This window comes from Lampetra fluviatilis, chromosome 57 (genome assembly GCF_964198595.1).
Source record: "Lampetra fluviatilis chromosome 57, kcLamFluv1.1, whole genome shotgun sequence".
Classification (NCBI taxonomy): domain Eukaryota; kingdom Metazoa; phylum Chordata; class Hyperoartia; order Petromyzontiformes; family Petromyzontidae; genus Lampetra; species Lampetra fluviatilis.
Window position 1 is genome coordinate 6,604,962 of NC_136331.1, and position 17,415 is coordinate 6,622,376.

At 48.5% G+C, this 17,415-nt stretch overlaps 1 protein-coding gene across 3 annotated transcripts in view; it reads left to right on the forward strand.

The window, feature by feature from the left end:
• The window catches only part of LOC144950298 (uncharacterized), a 48,868-nt gene that overhangs the window by 21,000 nt on the left and 10,453 nt on the right, over nucleotides 1-17,415 (forward strand). For all 3 annotated transcript variants that reach the window (XM_078880380.1, XM_078880382.1, XM_078880381.1), the window contains exons 2-6: nucleotides 5,983-6,137; nucleotides 8,196-8,277; nucleotides 14,176-14,311; nucleotides 14,687-14,895; nucleotides 15,930-16,066. In XM_078880380.1, coding sequence (XP_078736506.1) covers nucleotides 5,983-6,137; nucleotides 8,196-8,277; nucleotides 14,176-14,311; nucleotides 14,687-14,895; nucleotides 15,930-16,066 — 719 coding nt within the window. The remainder of the gene's footprint in view (nucleotides 1-5,982; nucleotides 6,138-8,195; nucleotides 8,278-14,175; nucleotides 14,312-14,686; nucleotides 14,896-15,929; nucleotides 16,067-17,415) is intronic.

The window sequence follows — 17,415 nt, forward strand, 5'->3', positions numbered from 1 at the left end:
ATACCAAAACAAAGCTGTATAATCTAAGCTATAAAAAGTATTGATGTGGCATGCAGTGGGATATGTAATTGAAACTTGCCGGTATATTTTTACACATCCGTGCTTGGGGGTAGACTTAGGTTTTAACAATCTCTTGATTGTTAAAACACCCATATTCATAAATTTGACCATTGCCAAAGAGCCTTCAACAGACTTTTGGGGCAAGTGCTGTTAGTGAGGGTTGGTGGCCAGCACCATGCCCGGCTGCCTTTGTCTCCCCAGTGATGATGTTTACACACCACACCTGGTACTCATTTGAGGCTGAGTCGATCTAGGGGAGGCCCAGGACTAGTTCAGGTAATAAAAAATGTTGTTGGTCAGTGAGCGAGAATCGAACTCGCGTTGCCGGGTAGATAGCACAGCGTGCTCACCGCTCCACTACCACTCCCCACACAACAAAGACAAACAAAAATCCCCGTATGCTACTTTTTTTTTGGCGTCATCTGTTCCAACCCATGTGAGACTAGGCTCTAAGGAAAGCTGTCTCGGGTGTGGACCAATCAACTTCAAGGACAGTGCATGCATTATCAGAGTTAGGTTTTTTGTTTGCATTATGACCGCAGGTATTGTGGTCTATGCAAACATGACTCCTTGTAAAAAAGGTGTCAGTTTTGTTGCCAGATAGAAGGGTAAAAAAACTTATCAACAGCAGTCGTGTTCACGAATCTTTTATTTAGCATATCCATGAAGGGCCAATGCCCGTAACACATGCTTATTTTTATTTAAAGGCAGTGTGAGATTGAAGGATGTGATTTTTTATTATTAATTGTGGTTGTGCACCACTGTCGACACAGCACAAGGCAAAAATTTTTTTACGGCATTACTTAAGGCTCCGTGGCCCATACTGGTTGTTCATTTGCACCGGTGGAAACATGTGCACTGTGGAACAGAGAAGAGGAGGAGGAGATGTGGTGTGATAGGTGAAATGGAAAGAGTGGGCTGCGGTGGCCTGTAACCAAATCGCCTGGTGTGCACGCACAATCTCACCAGATCTCAGACTCTGAAGCGGGGTTAAGCCTAGATAGGGCTTGGTCGGTGTGGGTGAACGCCGCCGCGCGCACAACAGGTGCCGTAGGCTGCCCGCTGGACTACATTGTCAGCAGAGGGAAGTGCAGAAAATCAATTGCCGTTCTGCACCTTCACCATGAAGTAGGTTGTGATCAAATGAGATCCCCAAGACCCACGCAGCACGGAGAGGCCGTCATGCAGCAGTGGAATGACAAGAGAAAGGTCTGTACCAGCTGGTGCAAAAGGGTTGATGCATGAAGGAGTGTTGAGAGAAAGGGGGGGGGGATAGAAACAAAAATCGTTGGGAAGTCTAATGAGACGGAAGGTGGCATAAGAGCCGGGGTAATCGTAACAGTGATTCTACAGAGCAAAGAAGAAAGGAAAATGGAAGGAGGAAGAATAGATTGATTGGCAGCGTCGACAGAACAGCATCTGTCATGGGCATAACAGAGGCGTCAAGCCTCGGTTGTGCAGAAGTCGTGTGAGATCGTATTAACGTGGGTTGTTTTTTTCCCATTCTCAAATGCAATAAAACATTAAATTCCTTCATGTTCTACAAGCCCTTGTGGAACTCGCAGCATTTGTCGAAGCAGACACGCTCTGGAGCGGTTTTGGCTATTGAAGTGTTATCGGCAGTCGTAATCCCTTTCCCATTCCAACTTACTCCTCTTCGTTTCCTCTGGAGCATAAGGCCGCAACAAGCCCACGGCATGTTGGACGGTCTTTAGAAACTTTCTCCGCTGCACCCCAAGACAGAATGGTGCGTTGCAAGGTGGTCTTTGGCCTGCCCTGCCATCTTTTCCCTTGTGTCCACCGTAGGGCAGTTTTCCATTATCTTAGGTTTTTTCGGTAAAGTCACGTAGGTAAAAAACTAAATTTAAAATTAATAAAAGCAAAATAAAAAATCACGACGTTTCGGAGGCAACACAAGCTTCCGTCTTCAGGTGGAACCGTCACAGCACGACTGCTGTATCAAGTAAAGCTTGTGTTGCCTCCAAAACGTCGTGATTGCTTTTATTAATAAAAATTTTTTTTTTACCTACGTGACTTTACCGAAAAAACAGTGATTTCGGTAAAGTCACGTAGGTAAAAAATAAAATTAAAATTAATAAAAGTAAAATAAAAATCACGACGTTTCGGAGGCAACACAAGTTTTCGTCTTCAGGTGGAACCGTCACAGCACGATTGCTGTATCAAGTAAAGAGAAATTCCAAGAGACCCGACCTTGTATATATACTGGTTGACGGGGGAGGAGCCAGGGTTGGCCCCTGGATTGGAGTTTTTTTATTTTACTTTTATTAATTTAACTTTTTTACCTACGTGACTTTACCGCAAAAACTTGCATTTGAGAATGGGAGTATGAAGTCTCTTGCGTTGCATCGCATAACCCAGTCAATGGCAAACAGGAAGATAATTGGTGAAAGAATGCATCCTAGGCGTACCCCTGACGCTAAGTGGAACCAGTCTGAGGTAGTGATGTTGACCAGGATGGCACATTCAAATTCTTCATATAAGCTCTTGATCAGCTCCATGAGTTTTAGTGGGATGCCACATGTCGTCGGTAGGATCTTCAAATGACTGTCTCTGTGTATGCTATCAAAATCTTTCTTGAAGTTGATGAAATTGTGGTATAGTGGGGGTTTTCCATTCCAGGCACTGTTCTATGATATTGTGTAGAGTGAATATGTGCTCAATGCAGCCTCTCTCTCTCTCTCCCAGCTTGCTCTTTCCGCATGGTCTGGTCAAGGGCACTGTTAATCCTGTTGAACAGGATTTTTGAGAAGACCTTGCTAGGAAGCGACAGGAGTGTACTTCCTTCTAGATTTGAAGCTTTCGTGACTGCAAGGATTCCTACTCTTAGGTTTTTTTCGGTAAAGTCACATAGGTAAAAAATAATAAAATTTAAATTGTATTTTTATTATTACTTTTATTAATTTTTATTATTTTTTACTTACGTGACTTTACCGAAAAAAACCCCCAAGAGTGTGTAATTCCTTGCCAGTTGTCGCAGTTTGCAAGATCGCCCTTTTTGGGAAGTCTCACAATTAGGCCTTTTGTCCAGTCCTTGGAAATGCTATTACTCTCCCATATGCGTTGGAACAGGTCTGTAAGTGCATTAGCGGCAGTCTCTGAATCAGCTTTGAGCATCTCAGCATGGATGGTGTCAATGCTTCTGGGGGAGCCTTTCCTGATTTCATTGTGGATATGGCCTTGCTGATCTCTTCTTTGGTTGGGGGGGTCTAAATAAATCTGTAGTGGTGGGCCATAAATAACATCTTGTAATGAAGAAGTTGGTTGAGGTCTGTTCAAGACTGTGTTAAATTTTCTTTCTGTGGATTTCACACCTGATGATGATTGCTTGTGTTGCAGTCGAAACGTCGTGAGAATTTGTATTGTTTGATATTTATATTATTATATTATTTCCCTTCTACGTGACTTTACCGAAAGAAGCAAGAATATGAATCCCTGCAGTCACGAAACCTTTACGTCTAAATTTGCTCAACCCATCTTTCTGCCTGGGCTCTCTCAGTGGTGATGGTCGTGCCCTTCCTTGTCTTTGACTGGTGGAGTTTTACTTGTTCTGCAAAGTTCTTTTGTCATTTTATAGACTGCTCCTTTTCACTACGGCGGCTCCCTCCTCAGCGAGTTTCGCTTTACTTTCAGGGTATACCATTTATGAGGTTAAGGATGGTGGTTCAGTGACCGTTTAATGTTAAATTTTCTCCCAATTTTATCCCAACGAAGAATGTATTCTAATCTCTGTCGAGCAGCGTATCCTTTAATGGTAGAGAAGTTCCCACAGCAGCGGTTATTGAAGAGCTTGCATCTGATAACCCCTCAAGTGACCTCTGGTACACATCGTAAGTAGATATCAGAATTTTCCAAGCCGCTCTGCCAGAATTTTCATTGCATGATGGTCAACCGAAATTTGTAATTCTCAGAGCTGAAATTTTGCCATATCAAGTGGTAACTGAGCTGAGACCATTGACTGACTGGTCGTGGTGAACCTGGTTCAATCACAGGTTGTGGTCGGATGCCTGCGAATCAAACCCAGGGTCTCAGCGATGCCAGCTGAGGTTTCTGACCTTTGAGCCACCCGGCCACCTTGCACAAAAGGGCTCTTAGCAGGTTCTGAATAACGCATGGGAGCGTGCGATGGTGTCACGTCACGCGAGGCTAGGGAGGTGGGGGGTGCCCAGCGTTGCCCCCTCCGGCGTGACCTCTGTGAGCCACCCGGCCGACTCACTGCAGTGCTGTGTTGTTCGAGCTGCAGTATTGTCGCACGACAGCATTCCAGCACAGCGCCCGCCCATCCGTGTTCATCGCAGTGTTCTGACCGGAACCAACGCTCTGATGGGAAAGCAGCACGCGTGCTGGATTTAACCCCAAGCGTGACGGGGGGATGCCCCAGTGGGTTTTTGTTTATTATTGCTACTCCTACACTAAAAGGCCTGTATATAACATGGCTCATTACACCGCTGATTCGGATATACCGCGGGTCAAGTCATGTGCCCCGAAAAGAACGTACAGTTGATGGTAGAAAGAAAAAAAACAAATTAACATTTATTCATCATGTAGATCAGTGCTTCGCAACTGGTGTGCCGCCACACGGGCCCAAGTCCCAGCTGTTCAGTGGCCGATCCAGCCACCACCCCCCACCTTCCACCCTCCCCTTCCCATTGATCGCGGTGCATTACGTCAGCCTCCACCTCCAGCCCTCTCAACTTTAACGGTTGCCGCACGCGTAGTTGGGCAAACGGACACGGAGACCCACACGCAGACGCCGAGATACGTGCGTGCATTTTCCTTCGTAACGGCGAGCGTCATGTCCCACGACACTTGCACGTTATGTTGGCCTTTTACTGTATTGCCACGTTTTGTTTACACGGAAGAATCCCTCCTGCAAAGGCGGGGGGTATAACGGCACACGGTCACAGCCGCGATGCGCCGGGTCGGCCGTCGCTTGAAACGCGTTTTACTTAGAGCAACTCGGTGCAACTTGGCACAGCGTTGGCGTAGAGTGACAGAGTTGCCCTAAGTTGCTTGGAAAAAGTGCGTTTGAGCAATTATTAGTTCACAGGGAGCACGACAACCTCGGGGTAGTTATGCGACCTCCGTATTCCGTTTGGAAGTTGCCCATCCCAGTTGCCCGCGAGTGGGGAGCAGCGATCAGATTTGGTTACAATCATAAAATGGTGGCAGAAACTATCGCTGGTGATCATTTCTGGCAACGTTTACCCCCACGGTTGCCCTGGTGTGTGTCACAGCTTTTTAAGTGAGCCAGCGGCACTGCATGGAAATGAGGCTTCGGGTTGCCGTGTGGCTGTGAGAGAGGCGGCGTTTGGCTGATTGTGATGCCGCGTGCGTCTTGACATCGGTGAAACCGACCCCTGTGACCCGCAGTGCCGCATCTGCGCCGCTGTTTTCATTTTAATTCGTGTGATTTCCTTGCCCTGCGTGGGCGGCGGCTGCTAATCCACACTGAGCATGCCCTAAGCGCAGCCCTCTTTGGTATGGAGATGGTTATAATCTAGTTCTCACACCCACCACAGCAAAAGTTCCCAGGTGTACCAATCATCAGGCTTGTGCGTCGTCTAAACAGCTGTTCGAATTAAAATAGGATAGATTGGTGAAGGCAGGTCGCCGGGTTCATGGTTCAACGCGCTAACCACTTGCGATGTTCCAATCGAGGCACGGTGGTGGTTGGTGCACTGCGTGCTATTCTGATTTGAAATAAATCGCACCATTGTTTCAATTACCGCGCCAAGGGCGTGGATCGAAACCGGCAACCTCCGGGTTTGTTGCAAGCCCGCCGCGCCGTCCATTGCACCGCTGCAGCGTACCGCCGCGGTGCCCTCGTGCGTTCGGCGACTCTGCTCGCGATTGCATTAACTCGGCGTGTTTCCCGCCGCGTCTCCCGTCGCATTGCCGCAGGTGCTGCTGGAGCAAGCGGGACGATGGAAGGTCACGGAGAACGCTCTGGAGCTGATGGACGTGTACGAGTCGGCCATCGCGAGCCTGGCAACTGCACGGCCCCTCCTTTCCTCCGCGTGCGAGAACGTGGACATGCTGCTGGGACGGCTCGCGCTGTGAGTACATTGACCGTGTTTTAGTCTTTTTGTAAACTAGAAATAAAAAGTAAACTTTTTGTATTTTACGTGGTAAGGCCTCTACTGAGCTGTGGAGCCACGTTTCAGAAGCGACCTGGCTATCAGAAATGATTGCTCGACGAAGTGGCTTATCGTGTGGAAATTTAGAGCAGCCGAATACTTGATTCTAAATGTGGAGAGACCCGGAGAACTATCCACATGACCACGGGGAGAGAGAGAGAGACATTCAGGCTCCAAATATGCAACAGCCGTTAGGGTCGGGATCGAACCCACAACCTGTACAGCAGGCGAGGCAGATAACATATCACCCCTCCTACCCCTCCACCCTTTACCTGGGCAAATCCTCTACCCCCCCCCCCCCATTATCAGAATCAGAATTTTAATTTATCTCGGAGGAATCTAATGAGCTATAAAGGTCTTTTTTTTCACAGATTTCCAGTAGGGGCAGGTGAGAACATTACAACGACAAACAATACAAAAGCACAATAGGAGTGCAGAGTACAGGAAAGGTAAGCACGATGTTGAGATATTATATTCGTGTTTTTTTCGGTAAAGTCACGTAGAAGGGAAATAATAAAAATTTAAAACAATAAAATTCTCACGACGTTTCGACTGCAACACAAGCAATCATCATCAGGTGTGAAATCCACAGCAAGAAAATTAGAAAAACCGCCACTTTTTTCCTCAGGTGAAGAACAGGTCTTCAGACGCTGTCTTCCCGACAGACCTGTTCTTCACCTGAGGACGGCTGCTTGCGTTGTGGCCGAAACGTCGTGAGAATTATTTTATTATGTTGTATTTTTATTTTATTATTTCCCTTCTACGTGACTTTACCAAAAGAACCAAGAAGATGAATCCCTGCAGTCACGAAAGCTTTTAATTAAAATAACTTTGTTGTCCAGCTGACGTTGGGCATGCCGGAGCAGTGCATTAGAGTGCAATTTGTTGTAGGTACGTATGTAGAACTTCTTTCGCACCGTACGTAGTAGCTAACCGTGCTATGCAGAGGTGGAGGTGAAAATTGTTCACACATTAGCATTGGTGATGAGCTTAACCCGACGTAACAGTGTGCTTCTAATGCTAAGCACAGAAGCGTGGAAGTCAAATCCATAACCCTACAAGAGCGTAGTTTTGTTTGTACTTTCTGTGGGCTGTTGAAACATCCCAGGAATTCTGCAGTCTTCTCTTTCTTCTTGAAGTTATCCCCTCTGTGTTTCATGCCAGCCAGTTCCACCGGTCTCGACTCCTCCCCTCTCCCTGCTGCACATCTTGGGTGTGCTTTCTGAAATATTTAACTTTCAAAAGCTGTCCTTTTCTTCCTGTGTGCCACCGCTCTGTGTCCCTTTGCTGTTCGACACGAGTTTTAAGCTTCGTCAATTGAGGAAAAAATTATTTGACGTTACAGTGCGTCGTTGCATCATTTCGGGTGATTGGTTAAAGGCAATTTGTACATTTTCCTTCCTTATTAATGACGCTTTCAGCTCGTGTCGGGCAGCCTGGGACACATGGGCTAGAATGGTATCTACAAGATAAGAGCCGTTATATTTTTAATGCTTTTAAGCCAACGTTGTAAGCGTTAATGCGTTGGCTGTGTCTGGTCTGTAGGGTGGTCTCGAAAACGTAAATGCAGGGATGATGAAATATACATTAAACTTTATGATAAAATTGCGTTGCTATAAGGGGCTTATCCTTTACAAAACCGGCCACATTGATCAAAGGGTTACCAAAAAACTTTGGTTGTAATTAAATCAGCACTAAAGTATTATAGCCTTGTCCAACAAGGTGGTGATGTATGTCATGCGCTTGGCTTTGCCTCCCGATGATATTGTTACGTGTGACGTCATTGCACACCGTCGCGCGTCGTGTGATATAATCTCATCTGCCGCTCGGAAGGGCTGGTCATCACCGCTAATTAATATACTTCTGAGCGCACGTTGGAAAGCGTTCCAGGATCCATGCAGGCGCCGAGTATGTGTCGTGACATCAACGGGCGACGGCTCACCCCCGCACGCACGCGCCATGTCCCCTCCTCCGCAGGAGCTGCTTTGAGCTGCTGCTGCACCTACCGGAGTCGGGGGTTCCGGAGGACACGTGGGGGGCTTTCTCTACGTCCGTGAAGGTGAGTCGAGCGACGGTTCCGGACGGGCCCCGTCCAGTCGGTCGCCCCACGGGATTTGCGGATCGGTCAGATCTCTCCTGGCTGACACCGACCTCTCACCTTGCTTGGAACGCCGTCTGCAATGCCGTGGCGCAAAGGGGCGTTCGTCGCTTCCGCGTTTCTGAACATTACGACGGTGATGGAAGTTTGTGCCACCTGAAGCAACGCGGCATTTTAGCGACAGTGGAAATGAGCACGAGGGTGTAGCCGGTCTGCTACCGCTGTGTGGGCCAGATATCAGAAATTCCAAGGGGTGGGGGCGAGGCGGGGTGGGTGGAACATGTGATGTTCACAGTTGTGTTTGCGTCAGTGTTCATTTCCCCCCACCACCCCCCCTACTCGTGAATGATTGGGCTTCACGGTGTTACAAAGAGGATCTGCAAACGGAGTTTATTCAAAACTTATACACGAGGCTGCATATAAAGAATGTAGTCACCTCCTCCACTCCGCATTTCGCCACCTCACATGCAACTCACACAGTGTGGGGGAAAACCCTTATCCGGCTGTGAAGGACTGTACATATAATTTAAACTATAAACTGAACAATTATTTTTTATCTTACCAGGTAATGCCCATTGAGCTTTATAGCTCTTTTTCAGAATCGATTTGGATACAAATTATAGCTCAGTAAAGTGGCTTATGTAGAAATTTATAGCATACAAATACTCTAAACGCTTGTTTCCAAATGTAGAGGAAAAGACCTCAGGGCCCGGAGAAAGATCCACGCAACCACGAGCAGATCACGCAAACTCCAAATATACAGGCGTCAGGGTTGGATCGAACTCGCGACCTCCTGTATACCAGGGGAGGTAATTAACATCTCATCACCGCGGTGCACTATACATACATGGTGGGTACCAGTTTCTCCGTAGAATAATCACGTAACTTAGCCCATAACGGGGGTACTCGTTTTATCATCCCTCCACTATCCTGTGGCCATAAGCAGGTCTATATATGTGAGCGAGTCTTTGTTTCTTGGGCTGTGCGTGTTTAACCCCCCTCTCGCTCCCCAACTTCTGGAGCAAGCTCTCCAGATAGGTTTCCCGCTTGTTGTTCGCGGCGTGACGTCCCCGACGTTTCGGGCGACGTGTTGGGCTGGGGGGGGGGGGAGCGTGATTTTTTTTAGGAGTTTAAATTTCCAGAGCCGTGGCCACTGTGGGGAGGATGCTTTTGGGTTTTTGCTGCATTTTGGCTGTGCAGGCCGCACGGGCTCCTCCGTTTGTGAACGACTTGGGCGGCTGCAACGGAGATTTTCTCTCCCCCCCCCCCCCCCCAGTTGCTGCTGTGGAATATAATCCATGGCAGGATGGCTGAATCAAGGATTGAGAGGCTCCTTGCTGGGTCCTGCGCCAAATTAACCATCTGCTGTAAATTACCTCTCTCCCTCTCTCTCCTCCTCTCTTGCCCTCTCGTACCACCCAACCCCCCACGGCCATCATGCGCCTCTTAAAAATAATAAACAGGCCTCTCGTAAACTGTAGCTCTCGTAAACTGTAGCCGGCACTCTGTTTAATAATACACCAGCGAGCGGGGGGCCCATTTCACCACGGATTTCGCTGTGCCCCTTTGGTTTTGAGAGCAAGCGAGGCGTACTTAATGACATTTATCCCCGTTTTCTTACAAAAAAATATCCAACCGTGCTAATGGCACCTCCGATTAGCACGGTTGGCTACGTACGTTACGAAAGAAGTTCAACGTGCATACAGTAGCAGTCAAAATGGAGTCCGTTTATTTGCCTAAAGTCTTATTTCCTTTGATTTACGTGGTGTTTTCTTTGTTGTGTGTGTGCTTACGATTGCTTTTGCTGGCCTGGCAGTTGCTGGCCGGTCATCGGGCCAGGCACACACAGGCAGCACACACTCAAGACACACATTCCCCGGGCTTAAACACAACGGAGGATGCACTTCAACGGTGTGCCGGAGGAACTGTAATGAGAGAGGGCTTGTTGGGGGGGGTGTCGGTTAGGAGGGCAGCTCTTTTGACATTTACAGCAGCGGGGATGGCACGGAGGGGGGGACAAACACACACGGGCCTCTAGAAGTCTACGGCAGGAACGCGTAGGGCTAAGCCGGCCCGGGTTTTGCGTTGAGCCTGCGCCGGGTGTGGCGAGCAGATGGAATGCATCGTCGCTTGGCAACTGCCAATTGTTGGCGAGGTCGCGTCAGCTGCAGTGGGGCGAGGGTGCGCCGTAAATCCTGGAGCGGAGCGGCGAGTCCAGCGAGCTGATAAGGCTCGGTTATTATGTGGCCTTGGACACGATCGCGAAATCTGTCGTTCCGTCTTAAACGTAACTGACGTTTTAACATCGCGCGCCTGCTCTGCCGCCGTGCTTATAATTCCATGAGCTCGCCGCTTGGAATTTACGTTGAGAATAATAATAAAAAAAGAGCCCTTACCCCATATTCCTTTTTTAAGCGGCAGCGCGTGAATCTAAATTGGGTACATTCATTGTTTCTGGCTGCGTTAATGTCGCCATTCACAGTGCATATGTTGAATTTAAATAGCTGTCTCTCTCGGGCAGCTGCGGCTGGGGTTGCGGGAGCAGGCTGCAATCGATCCTGAATGAAGGAAGAAACAAACAGTTCCCCATAAGGACCGCGCTTGGCTGAGAAAGGATTTAAATTAAATTCTGTACAAGGCAGCCGGGGCGTCCCTCGGGGCTCCACAAAGCTCACGCAGGGCACCGAACCAACATTGGTGAGGTCCCGGGTTCGAGCCCTGGTACCGGTTGCCTGTTTAAGAGGGATTACCCCCCCCCCTTGTTAGGGTACTGAGGGTTCTGCATTCGATCTCCTGGGGGCACCGTGCATCTTGGTGGTTTTATAATGGCCTGTCAGGGCACTGAGCCAGTACTGGAGGGCTCTGGGTTTGAGCGCGGTGGCTGGGGGTCGATCGGTGGGCTCACAATGGCACTAGGGCACAAAGTCAGCAACAAGGGGGTTGTGAGTTCAAGCCCTGGTGTTGTGTTGTGGGTTCACAATGGCCGTGTTGGGGGTCACAGCACCGGCAACTTGAGACCCCTCCCCGTACTGGGCCTGGATCTCTCTTGGGAATGTAATGACCGGGTTGGAATATTTGGCCTGAGCATCGAAGGAGCTGGGTTCAATCTCTGCTACTTAATGGGATCTCTGGCTTCGTAACATTTGATGTCTTTTAATTAATTCAATTCCTGAATCGGTTATTCTCCATTGTAAAAAAATGTATTATTTCCATTTAGTCTCATTTGTATACTTTTGTTTTCTCTATCAGTCTAAATGTAAACTAGCTTAACATGTAAGCTTTCGCGACCAACATTATCCATAATAGAGTTTGTTTTGGTGTTGGATCGCGTAAATATAAATGTATTGTTAAATCCGCCACCACCCGACACAGCCAATCGGTAAGGTTTGTCACAAAACGTGCCAATTCGTTACTAGACTAAATCCACAACATTTATAATTCGAGTACTTGTACGTGTGGTGGCGGGTTTAACGACACATTTTTATTTACGCCATCTAACCCACAAAGCCCTCTTATAAATGCAACTTTCACAAAGTTTACATAAACATTTTGATGATTATTACAGTACACGAGGGTTATGAGTTCAAGCTCAAAATCTCGTCTGTGTGTGGTGAGAATGTCCGAGGTCTTGAATAGGTTCACCTTTACCTTGGTGGCATGATTTAGAGCAGCGTTGTATGTTCATTATGTCTCTCGACAACTGGAACTAGCCTATTGGGTGGGGGGGGGTAATGGATTTGTCTAACCGCAGTGTGTGGCATTGCCGTTCTCAGGCAGCAGCAGTATGAAGCTCGCATGCTTTCAAGGTTCTTGTGCTTGCTGTTTTGCTCTTTGTGGTCGAGACGTGGACGCTTGGGAACAGTGGGGGGAACGACTGAGCGTCCTTGTTTACATACAGGGTCTCGTCGCAGAATCCTCAGATGCCAATACGATGACTGTCCCAACAGTTAATTGAATTTTCAGGTGGTAGAGGTGCATTTGTTTATCCTCCTCTCATCACCCCCATTCGTATGTGCACAATAAACAGTGCGCACCCCTTTAGGATCACAGAACGGTGAACTGAATGTGCGTGTTGACCAAGTATATAAAAGAGGTCCTTGCAGTACTCTTAGTTCTTTCGGTAAAGTCACGTAGGTAAAAAATGAAATAAAAATACCACCTAGATTTAAAATAAAATGATAAAATCACAGTGATTTTATTATTTAATTTTTATTAATTGTAATTTAATTTTTTACCTACGTGACTTTACCGAAAGAACTAAGAGTGAATCCTTGCAGTCACAAAAGCTTCAAATCATCTAGAATTAGGTCCTTGCAGTGACATCACAGTGACACACTCCGTCGGTCCTGATGCAGTTTTTTGGCTCAGCCATCGAACAAAGGTGGTCAGCGTATCGCGCGCTTTCAGATTTGCTTCTGCGGCCGTCTGGAAAGTTCTTCCAATAATAGGAAGCCACTGGAACTGCGTACTTGAAAAATATTCCTGATTGAAAACTTAATTTCTTTAGAACTGCTTTTTGTGTTTAGTTTGTTGTCCTTCCTCCGCACCTCTGATTATCACGGTTGGCTTCGTACGGTGCTAAATAATACATACATTGCAAACCTGAATGTGAAATTGTAGTTGTTGCTCTGCGTCTACATCAGCCGTACGAAATAAGAAGTGACAGAAGTGACTGAGCATGCAAAAAATTGCAAACAGTGTTGAACCGCAGTGCTGCTGAGATGCTGTTCAAGATGGATACTCATTATTTGTGGGTCGTTTCAGTGTGGCCGGCCTCATTTGTCTGTATGACGAGACGTCTCGGACCGTATGTGGCCTGTGGCCCCGTAGATTCTCCCCCCCGGCTCAAAGAGTCGTGGTCAATAGGTGGTCGAGGCCAACGCCGCTGGTGCAATCGCGACTCGCCAACGGCTGATGCAGCACAAGCAGACACCTGCTGCTGTCGCCAATATCTGCCATAAATTAAAGTTGTGGAACCTATCCGGTTCCCTGGGCTGTAGGTTTTTTGACTGTCGGTGTCGCTATCCATTGGACGATGTTGGTATTGCAGAAGCAATTCCCCATGCTATAGAACGGTGGTTTTTACATGGGTGGACAAAACCCGATTTTTCCAGCGGCAGGCATACAATTAAACCCGATTTCGGGGAATTAAAACCTGGTTAAATGAATACGAAACTCTGATCCAAGGCTTAGGCTGCTTCCTCGTCGGTGCTGGACGGGGTAGTTGTAGAATGCGGGCAGGTTGGTCTTGATGAACACGAGCTTCTCCACAATCGTGGGCGCCAGTGAGTTCCTTAGCTTGGAATGGATGAAGCCCATAGTTGGGAAGTTTGCGAAGTGCGGTTCTGCAATTAGAGCCAATTAAACCCGATTTCTCCCAACTATGGTATTGAGGTAAATTGTCCTTGTTGATGTCCAAGGCTCCCACATGTATTTCTTGTTAATTGGCTTTAAAACAATCTCAATATGTAGAGAACTGCAGGGCAATTTATTGGCACTGGCTCTGCCGCCTGGCATCCCTTCCAGCTTGTAAGTGGTTCCTCAGCGACGGTGAGATAAATTCTTCATGAATGACACGATACAAAATGTAAATATTGTGAGTTTACTCTCCGACACAAAGGGTGTGCTGGACTTGTAACTAATTTGCACGTTTTGTTTATGTGAAACACCTTACTGATTGGCTTGCGTCAGGTGGTGGCGGGTTAAACGACACATTTATATTTACGCGATATCACCCAAAAAAAAAAACCAACCTCAAGGATAATATTGTTTGCGAAAGCCTAGGTGTAAATTTGGATTTTTTTTGTCTGGAGCCTTTGGCGAGACGTGGCCACCGACACGTGCGACGTTTGCCCGCAGGAGAGCCACGAGAGGCTGGTGGCTTGCGGGAACATGGAACTGCGCGCGCTGTGCACAGTGGTTGAGGCCGGCGGTGCGTGGGACACCCCTGAGATGAAGGCCATCCTGGAGGAGAAACCCCTGGACGCCGATCGAGGTACTGACTCCACCGACCGAGCGTCCCACCCACCCACCCACGCACTCACCCACCGATCCACCCACCCACCCACGCACTCACCCACCGATCCACCCACCCACCTACCCAGCCAAAAGCCGCTGCGAGGATGACCGGAGTCAACTTCTTGGTTCTTTCGGTAAAGTCACGTAGAAGGAAAACAATAAAATAATAAAAAGAAAAATAATAAAATAATAATTATTTTATTATTTTCCTTCTACGTGACTTTACCGAAAGAACCAAGAAGACGAATCCCTGCAGTCACGAAAGCTTTAAATCGAAAGAAGACCGGAGTCTTTGACGAGATCGGTAAGGTGGTTGGTGACGGCGACGATTCTTCTTGTTGTGTCGGCGCAGTCGACACGTACCTTGAGGGGGAGGGCGCGCCGCTGCTGGAGCTGCGGCTGAAGCGCCTGGTGGCTCTGGGCTGGCTGCCGTGTGCGCTGGCGCTGGCCCGGTGCTGCACGCGGCAAGCCGCCCTCTGCACGGCCACGCCGTTCTTCCGCCAGATGCACCTGTCCCTGCTGTGCGAGTCCACCTCCTCCAACCAGGAGCTCATGCAAGAGGTGAGGAGCGATGCGGGGGGGGGCTGGGTTGGGGGTTGTTGGGGAGTGGCCTGGGTAGAATGTGGCGTTGGGTGGCACGTGATGGGAGAAAGTTGAGTATAGCGGTCGTGAGAAAGATGAGTCACTTTCGTGGTGAATGTGTGTATGTCTGTTGGACTTGTTTTGCATTGTACGTAGCCAACCATGCTCATCGGAGGCGTGGATGACGAACTATGGCTTTCTTTCAGTTTAACACGTAGGGTTTAACGAAACATTTATATTTCCGCGATCTAATCCCAAAAAAATACCTATATTATGGGTCTCTGTTAGTCTATGGGTCTTTGTGAGTCTACGTATGTCTGTGTTGAACTTCTTTCGCACCGTACGTAGCCAACCATGCTAATCAGGTTGTATAAGAAGGGGAGCGACTTAGGCGACGCGGGGTAAGCAAGGTCCTGGCGACCCGAGTTAGGGGGGTGAGGGATGGTTGAGTCAAGAACAAGGGGCTTCGTTGCAATGTGGAGGGCTGTCAAGATGAGGAAGTGAGTGCGGTCAGGATGAGAAGTTGGGGCGATCGAGGGCGAGAGGTGAGTGGAATGGCAGGGATGAGAGAATGCTTCGGGGCAAGCGGGGTAAGGAAGAGAGAGGCAGTTGAGGTGAGGAGGAAGAGAGGTCAGATGGGGGTGAGGGACCGGTTCAGCTGGGGTGTGCGCGAGAGAGTGTCACTCGGAGATTTGGAAAGAGGGGCGTTCGAAGTAAGGAGGTGGGTGGCCAGAGTGAGGAGGGGTGATGGTGTTTGGAGTGAGGAACAGGGGGTCAGTGGAGGTGAGGAATAAATAATTGTGGTTTTTGCGGGTGAGGAATTGGAGCGGATCGGTTGTGAGGAAGTGAGAATTGTAGAGGTTTTTGCACGATTCACGACGACCATGTTGGGAGCTTCCCGATTGAGTGTTGCCGGCGCCGAACTCTCCGACGCCGTTGGAGCCCCTGCAGCTGCTGCTCTTGCCGCTGTCTCCGCGCGGTCTCGTTGACGCGGTACCGTGCCCTGCCCGCAGGTGGAGGCCCTGGATAGCAGCGAGGCCGTGGAGATGATATGCAACCTGGAGGCAGCGGGGCACGTGCGCACCGCCCTCGTGCTGTGCACGGCCGTGCTCACGCGCCAGCTGCACCGCGGTGACCTCAAGTGTTCCTGGTAAGGCACCAGCCGGAGCCAGACAGGGGCGCGGGACACGCTGCCCGCACCCCCCCCGCCCCCCGTTGGGTGATGTTAAGCCGTCGCTCGCAAGCATGTGTTTATCAGAACCTGCCGATAGCCGTATTGTGCGAGGTGGTTCGGTGGCGCAAAGGTCACGGCGCTCAGCCGGCAACCGCTAACGTCCTGAAGGTTGGTTCTCAGGCATCCAGCCGCCTGCGAAAAGCCAGGTTCTGTCGCGAGTCGATGGTTACCAAAAAGCCCATCGTGTTAAAATTGGTTCTGCACTTAATTTGACTCAATTCCAGCTCCTTTTTCCTGACTTATTTGTTCAGTTTTGTTACACCCCTCCCCTCCAATTTCTAAATTGTAAATATATTCTCACAAGTGCAATTCGATACATTTTTTTTTCCCCTGCGTGAATGCCGCCATCCACGGCACGCCTGTTTACATCGTTAAGATTAGCAATTACCGGCACGGGCTACAAACATGTGCAGAGATGGACCCTGAGACCTCCGATTGGCACGGTTGGCTTCGTACGGTGCGAAAGAAGTTCAACATACGCACATACGAGATGGTCCCAAAAGGGCCGCCCCTGCCACCTGACTTACCCCGCCCTGTACCCATAGGGATTTATCTCTGCACCGCGAACGGGTGCAGCGTTGGCTACAGATACATTTTATTGTTAAAATAAATGTAAGAATCAACTTGCGTCGATCAAACAACTCATCATTACAAGCCGGCTTTTCCAGTGTTTTCAACTGCTCGGTTGTTAAAACACATCTGCTAAGTTACATTGCAAATTCTAAATCCAAGCGTGGCAATATCATAATGTGAATCAATGTTACTAACTTCAGCCTAGTATACCATTTTCCCCGTATCGCAAGACACTCATTTCCCTCCTGTATTTGAAAACAAAAGTTAAAGCTATAAAAACTATGAACGCTTTTATTTTCCATAATAGAGTTTTTTTTTACCAGGTAATGCCCACTGATCTATGCAGCTCTTTTTCAGAAGCAACCTATAAGCCACGAATGCTAGCTCAACCAAGTGGCTTAGCATTATTGGGACATTTATAACATCCAAATACTCTAAACGCATGTTTCTAAATGTGGAGGGAAAGACCGGAGGACCTGGAGAAACATTCACGTGACCACCGGGAGAACATGCAAACTCCAAACATGTAAGCGTCAGGGTCAGGATTAAACCCAGGCCAAGGGAGTTAACATCTCGCCACGTCCGGCGCCCTGTGGCTGTGTGCGACGAGATTTATACGACTGTATTGATGTCGGGCACAAGTATTAGTGTTTTTGGGAGCGCCTCATAATCTGAAGAATACAGTCATTGTT